Source organism: Parasteatoda tepidariorum, chromosome 2 (assembly GCF_043381705.1).
Source record: "Parasteatoda tepidariorum isolate YZ-2023 chromosome 2, CAS_Ptep_4.0, whole genome shotgun sequence".
Lineage (NCBI taxonomy): Eukaryota > Metazoa > Arthropoda > Arachnida > Araneae > Theridiidae > Parasteatoda > Parasteatoda tepidariorum.
The window spans coordinates 98473177-98496699 of record NC_092205.1 but is presented as its reverse complement, the minus strand read 5'-3'; the positions used below and the strand labels follow the sequence as shown (position 1 = coordinate 98496699).

Here is a 23523-nt window from a genome sequence, read left to right as displayed (position 1 = left end):
ATAGATTAAAGTGCAGATTCAAGGGCCGCTTGGTTCGGCGATAATTTTCGTTCAGTTTCGTGTGAAACCCCGATGGTGGTTACTATGATAATCTTTGCTGCTTTTGCTTTCAATGATGTCACTTTCGGTTAACAGCAACTTTTGCTTGACGTTATGTGATTTTTTTCTTGGTTTACTTTCATATATAATGCATTTTATTTTCATATATAATGCATTTATTTTCATACATTATTTTCATTTCATGTTACCATAAATATCAAATTTCTTTGCGACTGCAACAAAATTACATTTTAACTTTCAATTTCTTTGTGGATGCAACAAATTACTTTATGTCTTTTATTAAAAAAAAATTCTTCTGAAAAGTATAAATTAAAGATAGAAAATTGAATTATCAATTAAAAACAACAAGTTAGATTTACTGATTTTATCTCCTGCCATTTTTCGAATACCCTCTTTTTAGGGCAGGGGGAGGTGTTTTCATACTTCTTATTGATTATTTTGTATCTTCCATAACGAAAAAGTATGTAATGTTGCTTTTTAATATTTTTAAATTTTTCAAGTTTAAAAGCTTGTTATAAGTGGCGATATACAGAGCAGTTTGAGCTTAAAAATATAACCTTTAATTAATGTCAGGATTTCTATATTATAAGTTTTCCAAACATTGAGCCAATTATAGAATAAAGAATTTCCAAATCAAAAATAAAGAGTTTTTAAATTTAATCATAAATTTTGAAATTAAATAACCAGTTTTAAAATTCAATAATCAATTTCAATTTTTAATGGCAAAAATAAATAAATTAATTTAATTTAAAAAAAATAGTAATATAGCACAGTTTAGTCTTAATATTTTGATAAAATCAATGTCTACAATTTTTAACAGCTAGAATAATGGTGCATAATTTGCACGCTATGCTTATGAACTTAAAATCTAAAAATTAAAAAGAAATAAAGAAGCTGCCTGTAAGCTATCATAAAAACAACACATTTATATTCAATTATCTTATTTAACATGTAACCCAGAATTGATGTGGTAACCTTACCAGTACACAATTCCAAAAAACCAGGGCACTTTTTGAACCTATTTTAAAAAAACGTACTTGATGCTTTGAATTTTTTTTTTATAGAGTTGCATCATACAAAAAGAGCACAAAAATAACTGGCTAACTTTCTATGAGCCACTATAAAAAAACTTAATACAGTAGAACCTTAATTTATTATTTCTCATGGGAGCATTCTTTGCGGACAATAAATGTGGCAAAGCAATAAATGATAAACTAAATAATAATTAATAATAAAAATTTATGTTTAACCGATTGTTACGAAAATTCTCAAAAAACGTATTTATATTACTCAACTATAATCTAAACTACGAAATCACAATAATTATGAATAAATCGTAATAGTTGGCACAGCTACATAAGTAATCTCAAACAAGGATTTCTGTTTTTCAGACAAAGGGAGTGCATGGATCGAGGAGATGAAAAAAACCAAATCACTTGAGCAAAAAAGAAAAACTCGAAAACGTCACCAGGACATGGATGAAACTCTTATAAATAACCTATTTGGCCGTACTAAAGTGGAAAATACCCTAGACGCCTCAATTTTTGAGAAAATTGAGAAAGAACCGAAAAAGAATTGGTTCAGTCGATTGGGCTTTGCGTCAAGGAAAAAAGATAAAAAGAAAGTCAAAACATCTGACAAAGATGAGCCAATTGATGGATCATCATTTAAAATTGATTCTAAAAAAAGAAAAAGTTGGTTCCATGTTCCAACACTCCCTAAACAGAAAAAAGGGAATAAAAAAGTGAACCTTCCTAAAGTGTTCATTGCTTTTCAAAATTGGATAAATAAGAGGAGATCCCGAAAGGGTAAGTATTCATAAAAAAAATTAATATTTGTTTAATGTTTAAATTCCAAAAATAATAATAGACTAATATAACGAGGTAAAACTATTATTTAAAACAAATATTGAATGATATTTGTTAAATAAAATTTTCTCCAAAAATGTTTGGAATAAAAATTAATATAATTACAATGTATTACACATTTGCATGAAAATCATAATTTCATCTTTTTCAATATTAAGTTATTGAAAATAGACTTAAAGCAAAACTTTTTTCTTATTGAATGAAATAATGATATTTAAATTAAAAAAGTGTATTCTTAATCCGGTTTCATTATTTTGTAGATATGATGAAATTTAAAGAGACCAATGAGGAAAATGGAGACATTGTATTGGTTGAAAACAGAAATATGCTGTTAGACCAAAAGCTAAAATGCTCTACTGATGAACTTCAAATCGATGACGGTGAGATTAAAATCTATGATGACGAGGAGTACTTGAAGTACACAGAATGGGTTGAAGAGGAATATGAACATATCTTGGCCCTCTTTAATAAAGAGGATAACACCAACAACTCGAGAAGTGACAGCTAGAACATAGACAGCCCAAATATTGACAACCCGAATATTGACACCTCGAATAATGACATCTCGAATATTGACAACCTGAATAACGACTTCTCAAATAATGACATCTCGAATATTGACATCTTGAATAATGACATTCCAAATATTGACAATCAAAATATTGACCACACAAAAGAATGTAAAAACATTTCTATCATGAATGAAAACAATGGGCTCATTAGATGATTTGGATGATGAACTTAGGTAAAGTGGCATTTTCAATTGTATTTCGTTTAGTTCTAAATTTTATTTGGTATTATAATAGATATATGTACAATGCATATGCAATATATATGTACAATATATATGTGCAATATATATTGAATTATGTTAATATTTGTAAATGTATCAAAAATTTTTACTTTTAATATGAAGGATTTTAAAAATACAGTTCATTTTTTTAATCAAGCAATGTTTATTATTTTCTACTTGAAAATAAAAAAATAAGTAACACAAAAAATGAATTAAATAATATATTTTCACAATAATTAATACATTTTTACAATGCTAAACAAAAAACATTGCTTCTTAAAAAATTTCTCGGCAATCGTAAAACATTGTTGTGCAAAAATTGCGTATTTATGTAAAAAATTAGTAGAAATATTTTTAAAAAAATAAAAATTTCTTAAGTTTTTTTTTAAAAAAAACTTTAATGAAACATTTTGAATTCAATTAAAACTACTGGGCTCAAAGATTTAAGGAAATGGATAAAAATCATTTGAAATCCTGGTGCTCTATTAAAACGTGCAATTGTTATGAATTTTTATGCAAGTAGTTTTATAATGATTGACTTGACCTAATACTAACTTTTCTTGATTTAAATATGATTATTCAATTAATATATAAAATAAAATACAACTATATTAATATATGAATATTCTTAATGATTCTTGATACAAAAATTATTCTTAACTCTTAATTTAATTATTATTCTTTGACCCTTAATGGGCATGCTTTTTTAGTTCCACTACTTAAAGACTCTAAAAATCAGTATTTTCAATAGGGGTTAATATTGAACAATATGTATACTTAAAAATAAAAGTTTTGTAGTTTAAAATTTTTTGCATGATATTTCGAAAAATTTGAAATAACATTATTAGAACTTAAAAAGAATAAAATGCATCAAAATCAGAAAACTATTAAATGTTTTACATTTGAGTAACATAAATCAAATAAAAATAACGCTTAGTTCAAGCTCAAAGGAATCTTAATCTCTATATGTTTGCTTTAATTAATAATTAATAGTAACTTTAATTTTTATTTTCTGTAGAACTGGATTTAATAAAGCTTTATGACAATTATTTTGTAAAAAAAAATCTTTAGAAAGTATCACATTCAGAATTGCAAGATAGGTTATTTTCAGCAAACTGAATGTCAAATAATTTTATATATTGAGCATAGTACTTTGAAATTCTAATAATGTATTCCTGTACAAACTTTTTTTTCGCAAAAAACATTGTATTTAAGAATGATTATGTTTTGGAATATATACTTCATATAATTACAAAAAAAAAGAAACCCAAGGTCTTTATTTAATCTAAATCTATTAATCATTAAATCTAAATTATAAATATTAATATACTACACATTGATAGAAATCTTTGCGTTCCTTCAAACTAAAATTAATTACTTTAATTTCAGTGACATTTCGAAGAAGTTCATTGATGAACTGACAAATTGATTATGGACAGCCCCAATATTGACATCTAGAATATTGACATCCCGAAAATTGACATCCCGAATATTGACATCCTGAATAACAACATCACGAATAATGACATCTGAATATTGACATCACGAATAATGACACCACGAATAATGACATCCCGAAAATTGACATCATGAATATTGACATCCTGAATAATGACATCTCAAATAATGATATAACGAATATTGACATTCTGAATAACGACATCACGAATATTGACATCCTGAAAATTGACATCACAAATATTGACATTATGAATAATGACATCACGAATAATGACATCACGAAAATTGACATCCTGAATAACGACATCTCGAATAATGACATTCCAAATATTGACATATCGAATATTGACATCTTGAAGAACGACATCTCAAAAATTGACATCTCGAATATTGACTTCTTGAATAATGACATTCCGAATATTGACATCTTGAATAATGACATCCCGAATATTGACTTATTGAATAATGACATCTCAAAAATTGACATCTCGAAAACTGACGCCTGAAATATAGACATTTTGAATATTGACAGGTTTAATATAGACAGCTAAAATATTGACAATCAGTTTATTGACAGCCTAAATGTTGACAGCTCAACTATTAACCTTTCGATTATTGACATCCTAAATATTGACAAGCCCAAATATGGACACACCGAATTATGACATCTCAAATATTGACAACCAGAAGAGTGATTACAAAAAAGAATGTGAAAATATTTCAACCATGAGTGAGAAGAATGAGTTATACAGCTCATTAGATGATTTGAATGAACTAAGGTAAAATGAGACTTTCAATTTTAGTTTGATTAGTTCTAAATTTAATTTATTGTTATAATACAAAGAAGTACAATTAAAGTATCAAATTTCTTTTTTTCTACCCTTAATATTAATTTTAAAAGGATAGTAAAACTGCAGTACATTTTTCAAATCAAGCAATGAATACTATTTTCCTACTTGAAAATAAAAAAGTACGCATTTTTCCAATGTTAAAACAAACATTACGACCTTGAAAAATTTCTATGCAACGGAGGATAAATTATACATGTCTTTAGAAAATATTACATTACACTGTCATAGTAAGAATGTGTATATCTACTAAAAATAGTTCAATATAGAATGGATTTCACAAAGACTTTTAAAGTTTTATAGATCCAAAAACAATTTTTTAAACAATTTCTTGAAGTTAAAAAAAACTTAAAATAATAATGCTTAAATCAATTTAAAATTGTATTTTATTACATATCTCTTTTTTAAAATCTAAAGTAAAAATTATTTTAGGGACTGTCCTTTGATTTCCTTTTATATTTCAAATGAAACACCTTTAAAAATTATGACAAAATTGCAATTTTGCAACATATTTCTAAAACTGTCCTAAATTATTATTACAACTTTGAGGGAATAAAATTTATCAAAATTAGAAATTAAACTAAAATTTTATGTTTGAATAATTTAGAACAATAATAATGCATATTTCTTCATGTTCAATTCTGTATGTCATTTTATATAATAAACCTAGTATTTTAAAATTCTGATAATATATTCTTGCTCAAACTTTCTTTATATAACAAAAATAAATAAGTAAAAACTCAAAAAAATATATAATTAGGAATTCTAATAGGCTTTAGAATATATCTTTTATATAATTAGGAATAAACCCTAAAGGTTTTTACATTCAGCACATTTAAAAGCTTTCAATCATTGAATCTAAATTTTAAGATGCTATACTTCGATATAAATATTTGCATTTATTAAAATTATAATTAATTTCTTTAATTTCAGTGATATGGAGAAGAAGTTTATAGTAGAACTGACAAATTCATTACAGATTTATACGATGAATAATGGATTGTTATGATGATGAATTTTCATGGATTTATGGATGATTATGAAGTATTTATGACTTTAGACAAAGATTTACAAGTAGAGTTATACGACGACCTAATAAAGGCATACTGATTTGCTAAATTACTGACATTTATAATTTAAGACTGAGTGAATTCATGTGATGACATTCCTAATAGGGACAGTTGCTATGAGGACACGATTTGTATGAAGACTTAACAAAGTGACATTCATTTTCTGAATTGATGATTTTTATAATTTTACACTGAGTGAAATTATACACGGATAATTCTATATTCCTGATAGGGACATTTACTATGAGGATATAGTGATTCATATGAGGACTTGATAAAGGAGTACTGATTTTTGAAATTGGTGACACTTATAACTTTATAGAGTGAATTTATATGAGGATAATTCAATATTCTTAATAGAGACAATTACTATGAGGATATATTGATTTATAAGAGACTCTAAAACTGAAACGTTACTGAATTGAGGATGATGACATTTATAATTTCATTCAGAGCAAATTTATTTAAGGATAATGCTATATTCCTAATAGAGACAATTACTATGAGGATATAGTGATTCATACGAGGACTTGATAAAGGAATACTGATTTTTGAAATTGACAACATTTATAATGCTAGACAGAGTGACTTTCTATGAAGATAACTCTATATTCCCAATAGAGACAATTATTAGGAGGAAATATTGGTTTAAATAAGGACCTAAAAAAACGCAAATTGATTTGTCAAATTTATGACATTTATATCAGATGGATTTATATAAGAATAACTTTATATTACTACTTGAGTGCAGTTATGTGGGGATAATTGATTTAAATGAGAATTCAAATAAAGCCAAGTTACGGTTGTATATGTTTCTTTCATATTTATTTTGTCTGAATTACTAAAAAACGCAAAGTAATATATAAACTAAGTAAATAGCAATTAACTAAATAAATCAAATACAAATTTTAAAAACTACATTTTTTAGAGGACCAGAAAAGAAGGAAATAATTTTATTTATGCAAATGATAATATTCTAAACATAAAAAAACCTAGTATTTATCATTTTCAAAAGACATGGTAATATTTTCAGTGGTGATAATCTTTTTTTAGCACACTTAAAAATTATGTTTCTTAAAATTTTGTCATATCTTGTTTATTTTTTAATTAGTTAATTAATTCATTTATTTTTTTGCATACTTGATCGAAGAACCATCTGTAAACTTTCCTTATTTCCAAGTAAATGTAAAAGCAATTTCTAAGACTTTATGATAAAGCATTTTAAAATCCCTATTTCCCAATTTAATACGTGTCTTTCATATTAAATTGGGAGTTAAACCCCTTTTCAGCTTAGTTTGATTCATAGCAGGGGTAATTCGGGTAGCTGACTCCCATACAAAATTCAATTTCATGAATCAAAAATCATGTTTAAAAAATTGCTCCTTCACAAAATTAAATTAAATTAAAGAAAACTGCACTTTCATAACTCATAAATGAATTTTTCATATTTTAAAATATGAGTATTTTTAGCAATTTATTAAACTAATGCACATACTAGCTTTTAAATACTTTTGATATTAATTGTATAATATAGATGCTGATAAAACTTAAAGATTTACATGGTTAAGAAATTTTTAGAATAGTATTTATCCCAACTAGATAATTTTTAATTTTAAAAATGAGCCATAAAATTAAAATTTATGACATTTATAACTTTATACTAAATGAATTTAAACTATATTTCTGATAGAGACAATTACCATAGGGAAGGAAACTTTGATTCATACAAGGACTTAAAAAAGGTACATAAATTGATAACATTTTTTTATTTTATATAGAACAAATTAATATGATACTATCCATACAATTCAACTTTTGAGTCAAGCTTTAAATTTCCATAAAATGTTCAAAATAAGCCAACAGCACGCTTAGCCCTTTTATTTAAACATGAATTTAAATATGGGCATGTATACCCATACATATCATTTCAGCATAGTTGTTTTTAATTTATCACCAATTTATATAGTTTAGTTACATAGTTTATCCTTCCATATAGTTTAATTCATCACTTGATACTAAAATGAAATCAGATAATAAGGCTATAAAAAATTTATTCATTTGAACAAATAGTTAATTTTTAATTTTGATTAAAATTTAATTTTGTCTTAGAAGGAAAACAAGCACTTTCTAAGAACAACTAAAGAAAAATAAGTACTTTTCATAGTTCCTCTAATTGGAAGGTTAAAATAAATACATATAAGCACTTTCTAAAGGCCTGTTTATACAGTACATGTTCTTGAAAGTGTCACTGATTGGTTAGGTGGAAAACCAGCACATGCACATTGTTAATATTCAAGATTATTAAAACAATACTTACATGAAGGCAAAATTACAAAATAAAGTTAAATAAAATCGTAATAACAGAAATGGATCCTAACAGATTAATTTATTTAGACTTGAATACATGAAAATTTGCAGCAAAATAAAAGGATCAACAAATGATATCCGCTCGCTGACATCATAAAACATTAGAAGCAGATTAGTTACAGAAGGAAAAACTTGGATGGAAAGAAGAACATCTTCTCTTTTCTTCCAAAGGCTTTGACCAAGAACTTGGATGATCGTTAAAACAATCTAAGCTCCAAGCAAAACATGTTTCCATCCATTTCAAACAATCTTGGACCAATATGTATAAACAAGACTGAATAAACAGGCCTTAAAGGTTTGTTTTATGGTTTCTTTTGGTGTATGGTTTCTTTTAGGCCAAGAATAGAAATTTTATAAAATGTGGTAATATTTTCATTGAAATATGCTTACGTTACATTCATTAAGACACAAAAAAAATTGTGTGTGAAAAATTATATTTTATAAAAGAAATAAAATGCTGCCTATAGGTTGAACACCTGCTTTTTTATGAAATTTGTTTCATTATTTTTTTTATTTACTAACTTACTACTTTAATCCATCATACAAACATATGATGAATTTCAAAAGGAATAATTATACATTTTCAAAAAATTTTGTTTGTCAGTAACTGTTTTAAGTTAAAAAATTTGAATAGTTCGAGTTTTTCTTTTTTGCTCAAGTGATTTGGTTTTTTTCATCTCCTCGGTCCATGCACTCCCTTTGTCTGAAAAACAGAAATCCTTGTTTAAGATTACTTATGTAGCTGTGCCAACTATTACGATTTATTCATAATTATTGTGAGTTCGTAGTTTAGATTATAGTTGAGTAATATAAATACGTTTTTTGAGAATTTTCGCAACAATCGGTTAAACATAAATTTTTATTATTAATTATTTAGTTTATCATTTATTGTTTTGCCACATTTATTGTCCGCAAAGAATGCTCCCATGAGAAATAATAAATTAAGCTTCTACTGTATTAAGTTTTTGTTATAGTGGCTCATAGAAAGTTAGCCAGTTATTTTTGTGCTCTTTTCGTATGATGCAACTCTATAAAAAAAAATTTCAAAGCACCAAGTACGTTTTTTTAAAATAGGTTCAAAAAGTGCCCTGGTTTTCAGGAATTGTGTACTGGTAAGGTTACCACATCAAATTCTGGATTACATGTTAAATAAGATAATTGAACATAATTGTGTTGTTTTTATGATAGCTTACTTAAAAAGCAGCTTCTTTATTTCTTTTTAATTTTTAGATTTTAAGTTCATAAGCATAGCGTGAAATTTCTCAACAGAAAGTGGTTATTCCAATTGAATTACTCATAATTTATGGATGTCTTCAGAACCCTCGACAACAGCAGAAAGATGAAATTAGTGAAAAATATATGTCACAGTGTTAATAAATTTTTTTTACTGAAATGGTGCGTTTGCACACCTTTGGCTGAAAATGGGTTAAGACCAGTAGAAACCCACTAAGAATCAAAAAATTTAAAGCAAAGAATTACGGTGCTATGAATAAACTATCAACTTAATTATTTGGTAAGTCTATAATCAAACAAATGTTTATTACTTTTTAGTAGAAGAGATTTAGAACATGTTCCATTGAATCTACGTTACATAAGTTATCATAGAGACAGGGTGCATAGTCAAATCTTTCAACAAAAAATAAGCACCTTTTAAGTACTTTCCAAGCATTCAAAAAATATTTTTAAGCATATACATTAACAAAATGCAAAATAATTTTCAAATACTTTACATGATCATGATAAAATAACTAGTTTCTGACAAAGAACTCTTTTCTTGATTATACTAGCCACCATAAAATAATCAAGAGATTTTTTTGGTTTGATTTCAGAGGGTGGAAAATGACGACACTGAAATTGAGAATATTTTGCAAAATGCAGTAGAATTGCACATGAGAGTGCAATAATCTCACAGAACCCAGCTCAGTAGACGCACACGCAGACTCCCAAGTATTTCATCAAACATGTAAAATGATTGGAGCTTTCACACGCTATGGACCGACGATAGGCCAAAATGGACTCTAGTTGAATGAATTGTGAAAACATTGAATAAAACAATGTGAAAAGCACGCTTTTGCATCATACGTGGCGAAAGTCGACATGGTGAAGAAAACAAACACATTTTCGAACAGGGAAAATTAGCACTTTTTAAAAACACCTAATGAGAAAAGCACCTTTAAAGGCTTTAAAGAAACAAAAATCAAAACGAAGTACCTTTAAGCACTTTTTAAAAATGTTACACACCATGAGAGAGGTGACAAAACAAAGAATGCAAGACAATAAATGTTTAAATTTATAATTAATATTTAATACTCACTAGACACTGTTTGGAGTTGACAATGGCTAATAAATATGAGTTTCCAAAAGCATTCAATATAATCCAGCACAAAGGAAAAGAGATGGGGACGAGGGGAAGGAGAGCACAAACGGGGCGAAGTAAGAGATGCTCTGCCCATTCATCATGCTCCGATTCAAAATAAATGCAACGAACGACTCCAATGCACATAGTGACAACCTGCATGTAAAAAGAAATCATTCATATATACATGTTCCATTGAGAAACGTTCTGCAAAACATATATAAAAAGTAAAGTAAATAGGGAAAAATCAAAGTTAAGGGCTTCAGATAACATTAAAAAGAACATGTCAGTATATGTTTAAAAATTTAACTTCAGTTCCTGGTCAAATTATTGGACGCACTATGTGATTCCATGTAAATTCTTAATTATCAGGTGATACTACAGAGCTGAATTGTTTTTAAGCGACTGAGACCTTGTTTGCACTTGTTTATGTTAGTATATCAATTGGTTAAACTAGATAATATAAATTATAATATAAATTCGACGATTGGATAAGTTAGACGATACATTATATAAATACAGAATATTTATTATATCAGGTATTATATTAGTATATTACAATAATTCGACCAAATTATTATATGCACTGTAGTTTTTAAATTATTACATGTTTTGCACGAGTTTATAGGCAATACTTTTATATTTAAACATACCTGCAATGGGTTTTTTTTTTCAGGAGATTTTTTATATACTTCCTTATTGTATTTATTTTCAACGTATTGCATTACAATGTTAACCAACTGATACAAGAGCGTAAACAAATGCAAACCGGTTTCATCCGAGTAAAAACAACACAGCTGCATAGTATCATCTGATAATTATAATTTTACATAGAATCTTAGAATGTCTACATCTTATAATGCTGAATGTAGGTCGAGAGTGTTTGGAAACATTTTAAAAATTTGAAGTGCCCTTTCCCCTTCATAAAGCTATTATTATTAGCCACTACTTGACCCATAATTAGATTGTTAACTTTGTAAAATTCTACATGAACACTAACAAAAATACTTTTCTATTGGTTGATTGCTAAACATCACAAAATGGCATCTAGCATAGCACACAACACAATGGCCTGAAATAATAGTTTAACATAAAAAGTCCGCAAAGAAATTTATAATCCAGCAGAATTTTCCTAATTTATCATTAACAAATACATCAAGTTTACTTTCAAGTTTATACAAAGTTTGCTTTAAAAAAAGTTACTTTCTAAATTTAGTTCACTTTCTTATTATCATTTACAGAAAAATAAAAATAAAACTTTATTTTAATAAAAGTTTCTTTTACCATTCATATTTTGGTAATTTTCAGTTAGCCGGACGTAAGCAAAAAGTTGCCAAAAAAGAAGACCAAATGTTTTTTTCTTTTTTTAAACACATAAAAATTAAATAAAATATAAATTAAATAAAAATCGCACCCATACCTTGCGCTTGACTATCACAAAAATACCCATACATAGCAAAACAAAAAAAAAGCAGAGAATTGTATTGCTGTGATTTCAAAAATTATATTACAAAAAAATTAATCTAGATGGTTTTCTAGAGTCACAAAGAATTGAGTCTTTATATCAATCAATTTTAACTTGATTAGTCTTTAGATTATTTAGAATATTAAATTGCTTTCAAAATTAAAAGGCAAAGTATATGCATAGCATTAAAACTCTTGTATACTTTGTCTGTGTTATCAAAATTAAATTCTAACAGGGTTTCTACTTTCTTTACAGAAAAATTGTTTGCCTCTTTATTTTTAAGATAAATCTTTAAACTAGATGCTTTTTGAACATAATTTGGCTTTAAAAAAATTAAAATGTTCTATGCATAATTTAAATTTAAACACTTTGTCTTTGTTAAAATTCTAAAAGGTTTTCCACTTTCTTTACAATAATATTGTTTGCATCTTCAATTCTTAAATAAATCTGTAAACTACAAATGTTTTGAACATATTTTAGTTAGAGGACAGTTCTTTGAAAAAAATAAAAATGTCAAATGCATGATTTAAACTTTTGCACGATTTGTCTTCATTCTGAAACTTTTGATATTGAAATAAACATTAAAGTACATACATTTGTTTTGAACATGTTTCTATTAAAGAAAATTTCCTTTCAAAAAACTGAAATATTAGAATATTTAAAATTAACATTCTGAATTAAATCATCTACATAAAAAAATTTAAGGTTATAATTTCAGTTTTTTTTTTTAAAAATATTGAAATCAGTTGAAAAACAGTTTAAATTTATTTTTATGCTACTTAGTCTTTTCTAATTAATTATTGGTTAGAAGACAAAGTACTGAAAATTGAACATTCAAGGACTATATTTAATCCTCAGACCACAGATTGCACACCCCTACAATTGGAGATTTTAAGTAATTGATTACATTTCTTTAGTTGCTTCAGTAAGAAAGAAAATTTTAAATGAGTCAATATTATTTATGCAAGCAAACAATTTCTTTAGACTTAGTTATAGGTGACTATCTTTAGAAGGAGGTATACAAATTTAAAAAAAAATATGACAAATTTCAAAAAAAAATCTCAGCAAAATGCAAAAGAAGTAGTAATAATAAAATATAACTTACCAAAACAATTGGTATTAAAATTTTTTCAAAATAAAAAAACACAACTGCTTGATATTCTTTGTTGAAAAGAGTAACAGGTTTTCCAAGAGAATTTTTTAATGCAAACCTGAAAAGTTGGTTAAATTATACATTAATATATGCCAGTGTTAATTTTAATTTGGAAATAGGTATTTTGAAATATAAATAAAGTATAATTCTCAAACACATTATGCAATACTTTGCCAATAAAAAATGATTAATTAAACAACATTGTAATGTACTGTGTGCACAAAGATGCATTTATATTTTAATAATGAAGAGTTAAATCAACAAAACATGTTTCATCTAAAAGCTTATTACGTCTAAAAGCTAAAATTCCAGTTACCCAGTTTGAACGAGAACAAGCCCAAATTACATGATAATATAACTGGATAATTAATTAAGTTGCTATTATTAATCATTAGTTATTTTATCAATAGGAAAATAAATGTTATCCCTGAGTGATAATTAATTTGTAAGAAAAAAAATGTTAAATTTAAATAACAAATTAATGAAATTCAGAAACAGTAAATTCTCTCTTTATAGCAGAATTAGTGAAAATATAATTTTTTTTAAATCTTTTTTAATTGATTTGATTAAAATTTTTTTAATTTTATTAATTAGTGTGTACTTTTGAATTGTGTTTCTATATAATTCATTTTTCATAACATTTACATTTCAATTTTTAATTGCTTTTTTTTTATTTCGTTAAGCCATTATGGAACCTCGGGATGCAGTCAGTTTTTGGTATTACCACTGGCGACAGAAAAGCTCCTGTATGTTGGCAGACAGAGACAGCATGCTCCCTGATGAAGTGCTATTTTGCTAACATACATATCTTTAAATATTCTTTGTTTTCTGCTTGATTTGTGTTTCTAACAGTACTGTCTATGTAACACAAACTAATTTTTAAAAATTTTGATGAAAAAAATTATTTTCTTTTCCTTCAACAAATTTGTAATTAGATCAAAAATATTTAATTAATAAAATCTGAATGTAGAAAGGTAGAGCGTACTTGTTGATAATAAATGTAATAATATCAATAATCATGAAATGATTTTTGCTTGTTATACTTGTATTAATCATGTTCTAAACTTAATAATAACTATACAGTTGACAAAAAAAATGTGTACTTAATGTACATGTTAATGAAAAGGCATTTTATAATAAGAAGACAATTAATTCAATGTTTTATAAACATTGCTTTCAATTATAATCCACTTAAATATGAGAAAATATATTTGAATGGTTCAAATTCATGTGAATCATGTGTGCATCTTATTAACTCAACAAAACAACCACAGAAAAGTAGTTGTAGCATGATTGAACATTAACTGTAAAATCTGCTTGCTTGTTGGTCTTTAAAATTCATTTCATACGTCAGTTAAAAACACAAACAAATGAACAAATCTTGATTCAGTACAGGTTTTTTTTTCTTTTCTTTTTTTAAAAAAAAATTAAAACTTTATTTCTAAATAAAATTATAAAAAATACATATTCTGCTTTAAGCTATTTTAAAAGATCTCTCATATACTCTCAAGTTGTCTTCAATACTACTTGTGGTTGAATATCAGCCTACATTAAAATAACTTTAGCCTTAAAACAACTTTAGCAACTCTGTAGCCTTGAAATTTTGAACCAATCCTGAACGCAAGGAAACTTCTGGATAAGTACCCCCAGAAGTATGATTTGCTATGGGAACATGGAGGACTTTGTGACCTGACAGATATAACGTGCACCAATCACCATTTACTACACGGTAAGTCTTCAACCTGCAGGGAGAAAACCCACAATCTCTTGGACAGGGGGCCAATGCCCTACCAACCAGGCTATCCATGTCCCACTTTAAAACAATTGCAAAAATGAAAACTTGGAGCAAAAAAAAAAATAAATGAAATATTTATACATAAAAAATATTAAATTTGGCATTTTGTTGAAACAAGGTCAAAATAGATCATACTGAATGCTTGTGCAAGTACTTTGAAAGATTTCATTGAATTCAAAAGAAATTAATTAAATTTTTCATTTAGTAATAGAAGGTCAGTAAAAGAATATAAAAATATAATAAATAAATAAAAATAGTATAGTAAGTGAAAATTAAATTCTGCACATAATTATAAAATTGTGGATAAGAATAGTTGTAAGTAAAAAAAGAAATAATAATTAACCTTAATCCATAAATAAAAGGAGTTTCCAGCATCACAAATTCCAATGATTCTGCAGGCTTTCTCAGTCGAGGACTATTGAATTCTTCAGAAAATTCTTCATCAATAGTTGTAAATATTTGACCACGCTTTAGATGCTGCTGCACACCATTTGAGGACTACAATAAAATAGAAAACATTATGCATGTAGTTAATTATAAAATCTCTCAACAGTTTGATTTTCTAAACTAGTAATAAGTTTTTCAATTAAAAGAAAAAAAGAATTATATGCAGGGTATCTGCTACATTTTAGATTTTCAAATCAATGACTTTTCAAGACTAATTCTAAAAATTTTTCATGACTTAACGAAGTTACTATTCTCTCTGACAAAAACACAACAATAATTTTAAAAGGAAAAATAATTGAAATGATAAGTATAAACAAAACTGTTATACTCTGCATCTTCATATTTATAGATTTTAAATTTAAGAAAACAGAGTAGAGAAAGAATTGAAGCAATAAAATAGCTGAAAAAAATACAGAAGCAAAAAATTCTTTTTCTGCAGAATTATATTCTAAAGAAACTTTTCTTGTGTATCAGAAAGAAATAGTCCTGATTTTTCTGTTCTCATTTTCAAATAAAAAAATTTCGCCAATGACTGGCTTGCTTCAGCTAGAATTTCAAATTGATAAAATAAAATAAAAAATAACAAAAATTCTGAAATAACAGAAGTTTAAAAGATAGTTCGCTCTAGAAATGATGTTTTTTCGGTTGAAAGAACACCATAATTTTAAATGAGCATGATAAAAATATTTTATAATATTAATAAAATATGACTGTGAGTGGGGATTTTGTTACAAATTCAGATATTCGATATACCATGAAATTAGGGGGGGGGGATTCCATTTTAAAAATTAGACTTTTGGGCTACCTAAATCCATGACCTTTCATGATTTTTTTCTTTAAAAATAGCTAAAATCATGACATTTCATAACAAATTTTAATGAACTTTAAATAAAATTAAAATAAACTTTTTTTTGCTAAAAAAGAACTGAAGAAAAAGATTAAGAAAGCTATTTTTGACTAATTAGGATCCATTAGTAGGTATCATGAAGGTTTGATTAGTCATTCTTTTTGTCCTGTTTGAATGAAAGATATGCATTTGATTAAACAAAAGGATGGCTATGAATGGGTTTGTCTTGGAGAAATGTAAAAATGTTCATTGTTGTAAATGGTCTCTGAGGAAACTGTGGTTATTTGGCATAATTCTTGTAAAGAAGTGTGTATTGATATACGTGTGAAAAAGAGTAAATTTATTGGAGGTCCTGGCATGGCTGTGAAAATTCAAAGTTCAGTAAGAGAAAATATAATTGTGATAGATGAGTGAATGGTAAATATTTTCTGGGGGCTATAGAAGATTTCATGAAAGAGACTTTGCTTGAAATTTGGAAAGAAGATTCTCTGCATCAATCTGATAGTGGATAATCATTCATTGAACTCAGCTGATCTTGGGACTGGTGACTATCCCAATAAAATTGAGGGCATGTGAAGCCAAATCAAATGAGAATTATGCAAGCAAAATTTGTGCCAAGAAATCCGAAGAAATCTTTGATTGTGATTTTGTTGAATTTATGTGGAGAGGTTTGTACCCAGATTCGATGGAACTTGAAAGATTGCGAACAAGACTGAAAAGACATTTTAATGAAGTTCATATATAAGATCTATTTTCATTGATTTAAAATGATTTGCGTTAATGATATTTGAGTAATGAAAACAAAATTACAATTTTCTTAACTATTTTATATGGATGTTAAAATAAAATCCATATTAAATTAACAGTCCTATTAAATGTTTTAAATTTTTATTGTAACTATAAAATGCTCTAATGTGTTTTAAACAAATTTGTAAAAAGCATAACGAAAATGTATTACTTTTTGGTGCCAACCTTTGTATAAAAAAAATCACCAAAAATAAGAGGGGATTCCTATTGTAAACTATAACCTTCTACCATTGGTTTATAATATTCAAAGAATGTCCAATGTTTAATTAAAAAAAATATTGAAATTAACATGCTATTTTTAATGGGATTTAATCTAGATCTTCATTGGAGATGAAAATTGACAATGCTGACTGCATATCATGTGATGAAAATGCTTAAAAGTTAAGAATAACACTGACTTGGTAAAGAGACCTGCAGTAACCAGGAGCTGGATGCCCAGGTCGCATCAAAATGATATCACCTTCTACTAAGAGAGAGCAAGGTAAATTCAAAAGCTGGCCACTGCGATAAGTCCACTGCAATGAAATACAGGGAGATTGGGGAGCATGCAAATTGAGAAACTGATCACCCTTTGGTTCGACATTTCTGTTTCCTGTAAAATTAAAAAACACAGATGTTTTAAAAGAAAGATTAACTCATAAGGGAAAAAGTAAAGCACAATCAACAAAAAAATAGATTGTTTTAGTGGGGAGAGTAGATATCGATAATGTCAACTTTCACCTATGAAAAGGTACCCCAAGAGAGAATCGAGTTGACATGTTTTATATACACTTGTGAATTGGAATTTTATTTTTTGTAGTGGTAGATACGCTACAATTTCTTTGCAAAGTGGATAATTACAATCAATATTAAGAAATGAAATCTAAAGACATAAAATCTAAGATGTAAACTCCAAAACGGTTTTATAAAGATTAGAACACAGATATTACGGTGCATTTTTGGAGGAATTAATAAAAACGGTCAGTGGTTAAGAAGATCAAATTTAGAACTCTATCGATCATATAATGAACCAGACATCATAAGATTCATTAAGGTCCAAAAGATAAAATGGGCAGGCCACTTAGTAAGAATGGAAGAAGACCGTATTGTGAAAAAGATTTTTGATGCCCGGCCGACAGGAACACGTAGAAGGGGCAGGCCAAATCTCAGATGGCTAGATACCCTGGAGAAAGATTTATCTATATTAAAAATAAAGAATTGGAAGTCCATTGCCAAAAGAAGGACAGCTTGGAAAAAACTACTGGAGAAGGCCAAGGCCCATCCTGGGCTGTCGAGCCAGTGAGGAAGGAAGGAAGGAAGGAGAACACAAAATATCAAGTTTCATTTATTTCATAAATAATACACAAAAAACTATTAGTTCATTATTTTTTATTTCTGACTTGAAATTTCTGAAGTAATTCAAATATTTGTGACGTTATTGTAAATGGATGGAGCAAAATGGCAAAGATAAAATAACTAAACTGAAAATAACATTAAATATTTATACTTCCTATTGTAATTGATTTAATAAATAAATGAAATAAACTATAACACGATAACAAAATTAACAGTTGAACAATTAAGATGTCTTTATATTTAGACAAAAGTAGTAAAGTTATAATAAAAATTTGATTTTTAATCAAATATACACAGTCTTTTCTTCACAGCATGTGATTAACTTTAATTACTTTCTAATCATCCCAAATTAACTATCATAATGCAATTTGATGATAAACTGATTTTCATCCCTATTAAAAAAATCTGTCCTATTAACTTCTGTAGGAACATATATAAAACTCATAGAATGACACAAAAATTTAATTCAGGGTTAATAAGCCAAATCTTTCAACAAAAAATAAACACCCTTTAAGTACTTTTAAAGCACCATACACTTTAACAAAATGCAAAATAATTTTCAAAGACTTCACATGATCATGATAAAATAACCAGTTTCTGACAAAGAACTCGTTTCTTGATTATATTAGCCATTATAAAATGAAGAGATTTTTCAATTCGATATCAGAGGGTGGAAAATGAAGTCTGAAATTGAGAGTATCTTGCAAAATGCAGAAGAGTTGCACATGAGAGTGCGAGAATCTCACCGAATCCAGCTCAGTAAATATGCACACACGGACTCGCAAGTTTTTTATCAAACGTGTAAAATGATGGGCGCTTACATACGCTATGGACCGACGGTAAGCCGTTATAGATTATGGTTGAATGTAATGTTAAAACATTGAATAAAACAATGTGAAAAACACGCTTTTTCATAATACGTGACAAAAATCGACCTGGTAAAGGGGAAAAAAACTCATTTTCGAAAAAGAAAACTAAGCACTTTTTAAAAAATTCCAATTAAAAAAGCATCTTTAAGGGCTTTTAAATAACGAAAATTGAAAATAAGCATATCTAAGCACTTTTTAAAAACTCTATGCATCATGTTTAATGGTATGGGAAATACACACATTATAAGCTTTTCAATACTAGAGAGAAACAAATGAGTACCTTCAAGTAATTTCAGCAAAGCTTTTATTTTTGACTTCATTTCGGAATGGCGAAGGAAACTATCCAATAGCATCATGCAAACATTTCCAATCAAAAAGACAATGAGAAAAAATATTTGCACTGCCACAGATTTCAACCTGAAACTACAAAAATGAAAAATATAGTAAAAGAAGAAAAAAAAAGTGAATATACAAGGAAAAGAAAATTATAGGAAATACCATTACATATCTAGGTTAAGATATTGCTTGACTACATGTACACAAGAAAATAATCTTATTAAAAAATAGACTTGCTTATGATGCAAAATGATTAAATGTTGTGTAATTCAGTAATTTTATCCTCTTTTTGTCTCAATAAATTTGAAAAAATAAAGAAAGTTAAGCATATACTAATTCAAAAATGAAATTTAAAATTAATAATATTTTGTTTATAATGGATTATCTATGCATGATTTTGAAGTCATTTATTTAAAATGCTTTTGTCTGCAGTTTTCATTGTTTTTTTCAAATAGTTATTTCTAATGATTAAAAAATTATAAAATCTATATATTATTGAAATGACATTAAATATTATTTTCAAGTATGTCAAATGTTTACTTTTTAATTACTTATTTAAATTCAAAGTTACCAGTTTATATAATTAAACTTTTATGTAATAAATTGTTAATAAAATATCAGAAATTCTATAATTTTAATCAAATTCAAGTGGGAGATTTTATAGAAAAATCATACCCAATCACAATAAACATACAAAAGAGTCAATAAAGTTTAAGCTAATTTTTCACATACAATTATAGTCCAATATATAATAGAATCAGACTATAATAAATTAGTGTCTAAGACATTGTTAAAATTTTTGCATCTCAATGTATTACCACTCTAACCAGCATTTATAAATATGATGGATTGAGAAAGGATTGAAAACTTAAGAACAATTGATGCCAAAAACCATGTGTAACTTTCAGGTTTTTTCGTCCACTCAAATTTGGTTTTTTATATTTTTGGGAGAAAGAGAAAAATTTATATAAAAAAAACTCAATTTCTTAGAAAACCTCATGCTTTAAAAAATAATCATGCTGCGAAAAACTCCAATTTAAATATTGGAATGACGATGACTGCATAACATTGATATTTTTTCTAATATATCACACAGTCCTACTTAAGAAATCTAATATTTTTAGTCTCTGTAATATAATATATATGTTACATTAAAATTTTAATTGTGGCAATTTTTTCTAANTGCTTTAAAAAATAATCATGCTGCGAAAAACTCCAATTTAAATATTGGAATGACGATGACTGCATAACATTGATATTTTTTCTAATATATCACACAGTCCTACTTAAGAAATCTAATATTTTTAGTCTCTGTAATATAATTATAATATATATGTTACATTATAATTTTAATTGTGGCAATTTTTTTCAAAGCTAGAAAACATCTAAAGGAAAAATACCTTAAACTACCAACAAAACTATATAAAAATTATATTTTAAATTAATAATAATAATAAATAATGTGGAATAAAATTCTATTGATTCTGCACGGATATAAAATTATATTATATAGACAGTGAAATAAAATTATATTGATATGAAAGTCGAGTATTTTTCCTTAAAATTTACCGTTGACTTCGCTTACCTTAACATCTAACAATTTTATTTTTCACTTTCCTTTAAAAAAAATACAAATTAAATTATTTTTTATAACTTTTCAAAAATTAATATTCTTTATTGGCAAAAACATATGCATAAAATTAATGAAATTGTTCTCGTTGTGTGTGTGTTCCCTTACTAGTACTTAGGGTAATGAGGTTTTATTAGTCTTAAAATTTTATACAACCATTTCATTCATACTAAGATGAATAAAATGGCATGAAGAGCAATCAACTACTTTTCAAAATGTATGTGAAGTCAAATTCAAGTAAAACAATTTGATCTGCGCACATATATTATTTAATAAAGTTATTAAATAATTTAAAAATAATTTTTTGCTTTAAAAATTAAAAAAGCTGATATGCATTAAGATAAATATCTTTATACAGATGAACAATAACTACTGCAGTTTTACTCATAAAAAATTTATGTTAAAATAGCCTTTGTTGGTATTTACACAAAAAATTTCAGCGAAAGACATTTTACAATACTTACAATACAGATTATTAAATGTATAGATTAATAACAGCAGAACAAGATGCTGCTATGATAATAGTTTAGAAAATACTGATTATGGTAAGAAAATATATGATAATAAGTCCCAAGATAAGGAAATAAAATGATGCTAGAAACAATGTCTGATGCAAATACTGAAAAGAGAAGAACCAGCCTCATGAAACCCCTATTAACTTAAGAAGGCACTACATCGTAGGAGAGAAGTTAAATATCAAACTCACTTTTACTGGGATAAGTGATTGAACATTTAAAGTAGAGAGTTCAGGTAAACTTAGCATAAACCATGAAGTAACAAATGCCGCAAAAATAATTTGAAAATACAAAAAAAATATGGCAGGATAATTTAAGATAATGCAGCGGGGAAGTTATCCTGCAATAATTTGTATTTATTTAATTTGAAAATATTTTTTCAGCATTTGATAGTTGTATAAATCATGATTTACTCTTGATTCACCTCAGCTCACTCTTTCCTATACTTTAAATTTTTAATTACCAATTAGAGGAGATTTAGGGGAATTTTCCAAGAAATATTTCTCCCACTTTATAGGGACCTCTTAAATAAACTTTCTGAAGAGTGTAGTGAAGCAAAGACTTTTTATTATCAGGAGTAATTGTATTCCGGGGGTATCCCGGAATTCTGGGCTTTTCGTATTATCCTTCCGGGTGAAAAAATTAAGAGCAGGGCATGTGATTTTTCTGGGAATATTGCGGAATTCTGCGTTTCTCAAGACCGTTGGTTCTCCGACTTTCTCAAATCAAAAACTTATAATCCAAGGAAATATTCCTGGAATTAATCAATTTAAAATCCAAATTTTGAAAAATAAAATAATTTACGATAAAGAGACAATTACATACACGTGATTCTTCTTCCAATGGGCAGAAATCCACCAATTGATTCTTTGGGTTTGGCGGATTTTCGGAAGTTTGAATATTTAAAACTGCTCCGGAATCCACTAATACCGTGATTCATATTCACACAGTTTGAATATCAAACATAGAGTTTCCCATTTACCTCATTTAAAAGCTACACATTGCGATTAGTCTTCATGTGGTTTAAAAATCGTACATCGCGATTCGTTTTCATGCAATTTTAAAATAATACAGTTAGGCAATTTTGAAAATCCGACATCGCGATTCCTGTAAGAACTAAGATTAGTTACTATAAAGATGCAATATTCATCATTAGTAGTTAACTTAATTATAAATCTTATTGAAAAAAAATTTTTGTTAAGTATAAAACATGTATTATAAATAAATTGATATTGATTTTTTGCACATAAAATTTTCAGGGTTTTTCACTCTGCAACACAATTACCACTCTATTATGCAGTTTTATTTATTTTGAAAGTGAATGTGGAAAAATATACATACTTTTGATCTTCATAAATTTGATAAATGGTGAGTAAGAATATATCAAAACACAGGACAGCAGCACTAGTCCAAATAAATGTAGAATGACTGCTTTTATGATGAAAGGCATCTTTAACCCATTCAGGAATCTTTCGTTCAGAGTCATTCTGAAACTGACATA

The 23523-nt window shown here is 27.0% G+C and overlaps 1 protein-coding gene across 1 annotated transcript in view; it reads right to left on the bottom strand.

The window, feature by feature from the left end:
- Positions 1–23523, bottom strand: part of LOC107452042 (transmembrane protein 94-like protein l(2)k05819) — a 112383-nt gene that overhangs the window by 85985 nt on the left and 2875 nt on the right. The window contains exons 2-7 of the mRNA XM_043052039.2: positions 23364–23515; positions 19822–19964; positions 17736–17929; positions 15580–15734; positions 13394–13499; positions 10782–10979 (exon numbers count right to left, since the gene is read on the bottom strand). Of these exons, the coding sequence (XP_042907973.1) occupies positions 10782–10979; positions 13394–13499; positions 15580–15734; positions 17736–17929; positions 19822–19964; positions 23364–23515 (948 nt within the window). The remainder of the gene's footprint in view (positions 1–10781; positions 10980–13393; positions 13500–15579; positions 15735–17735; positions 17930–19821; positions 19965–23363; positions 23516–23523) is intronic.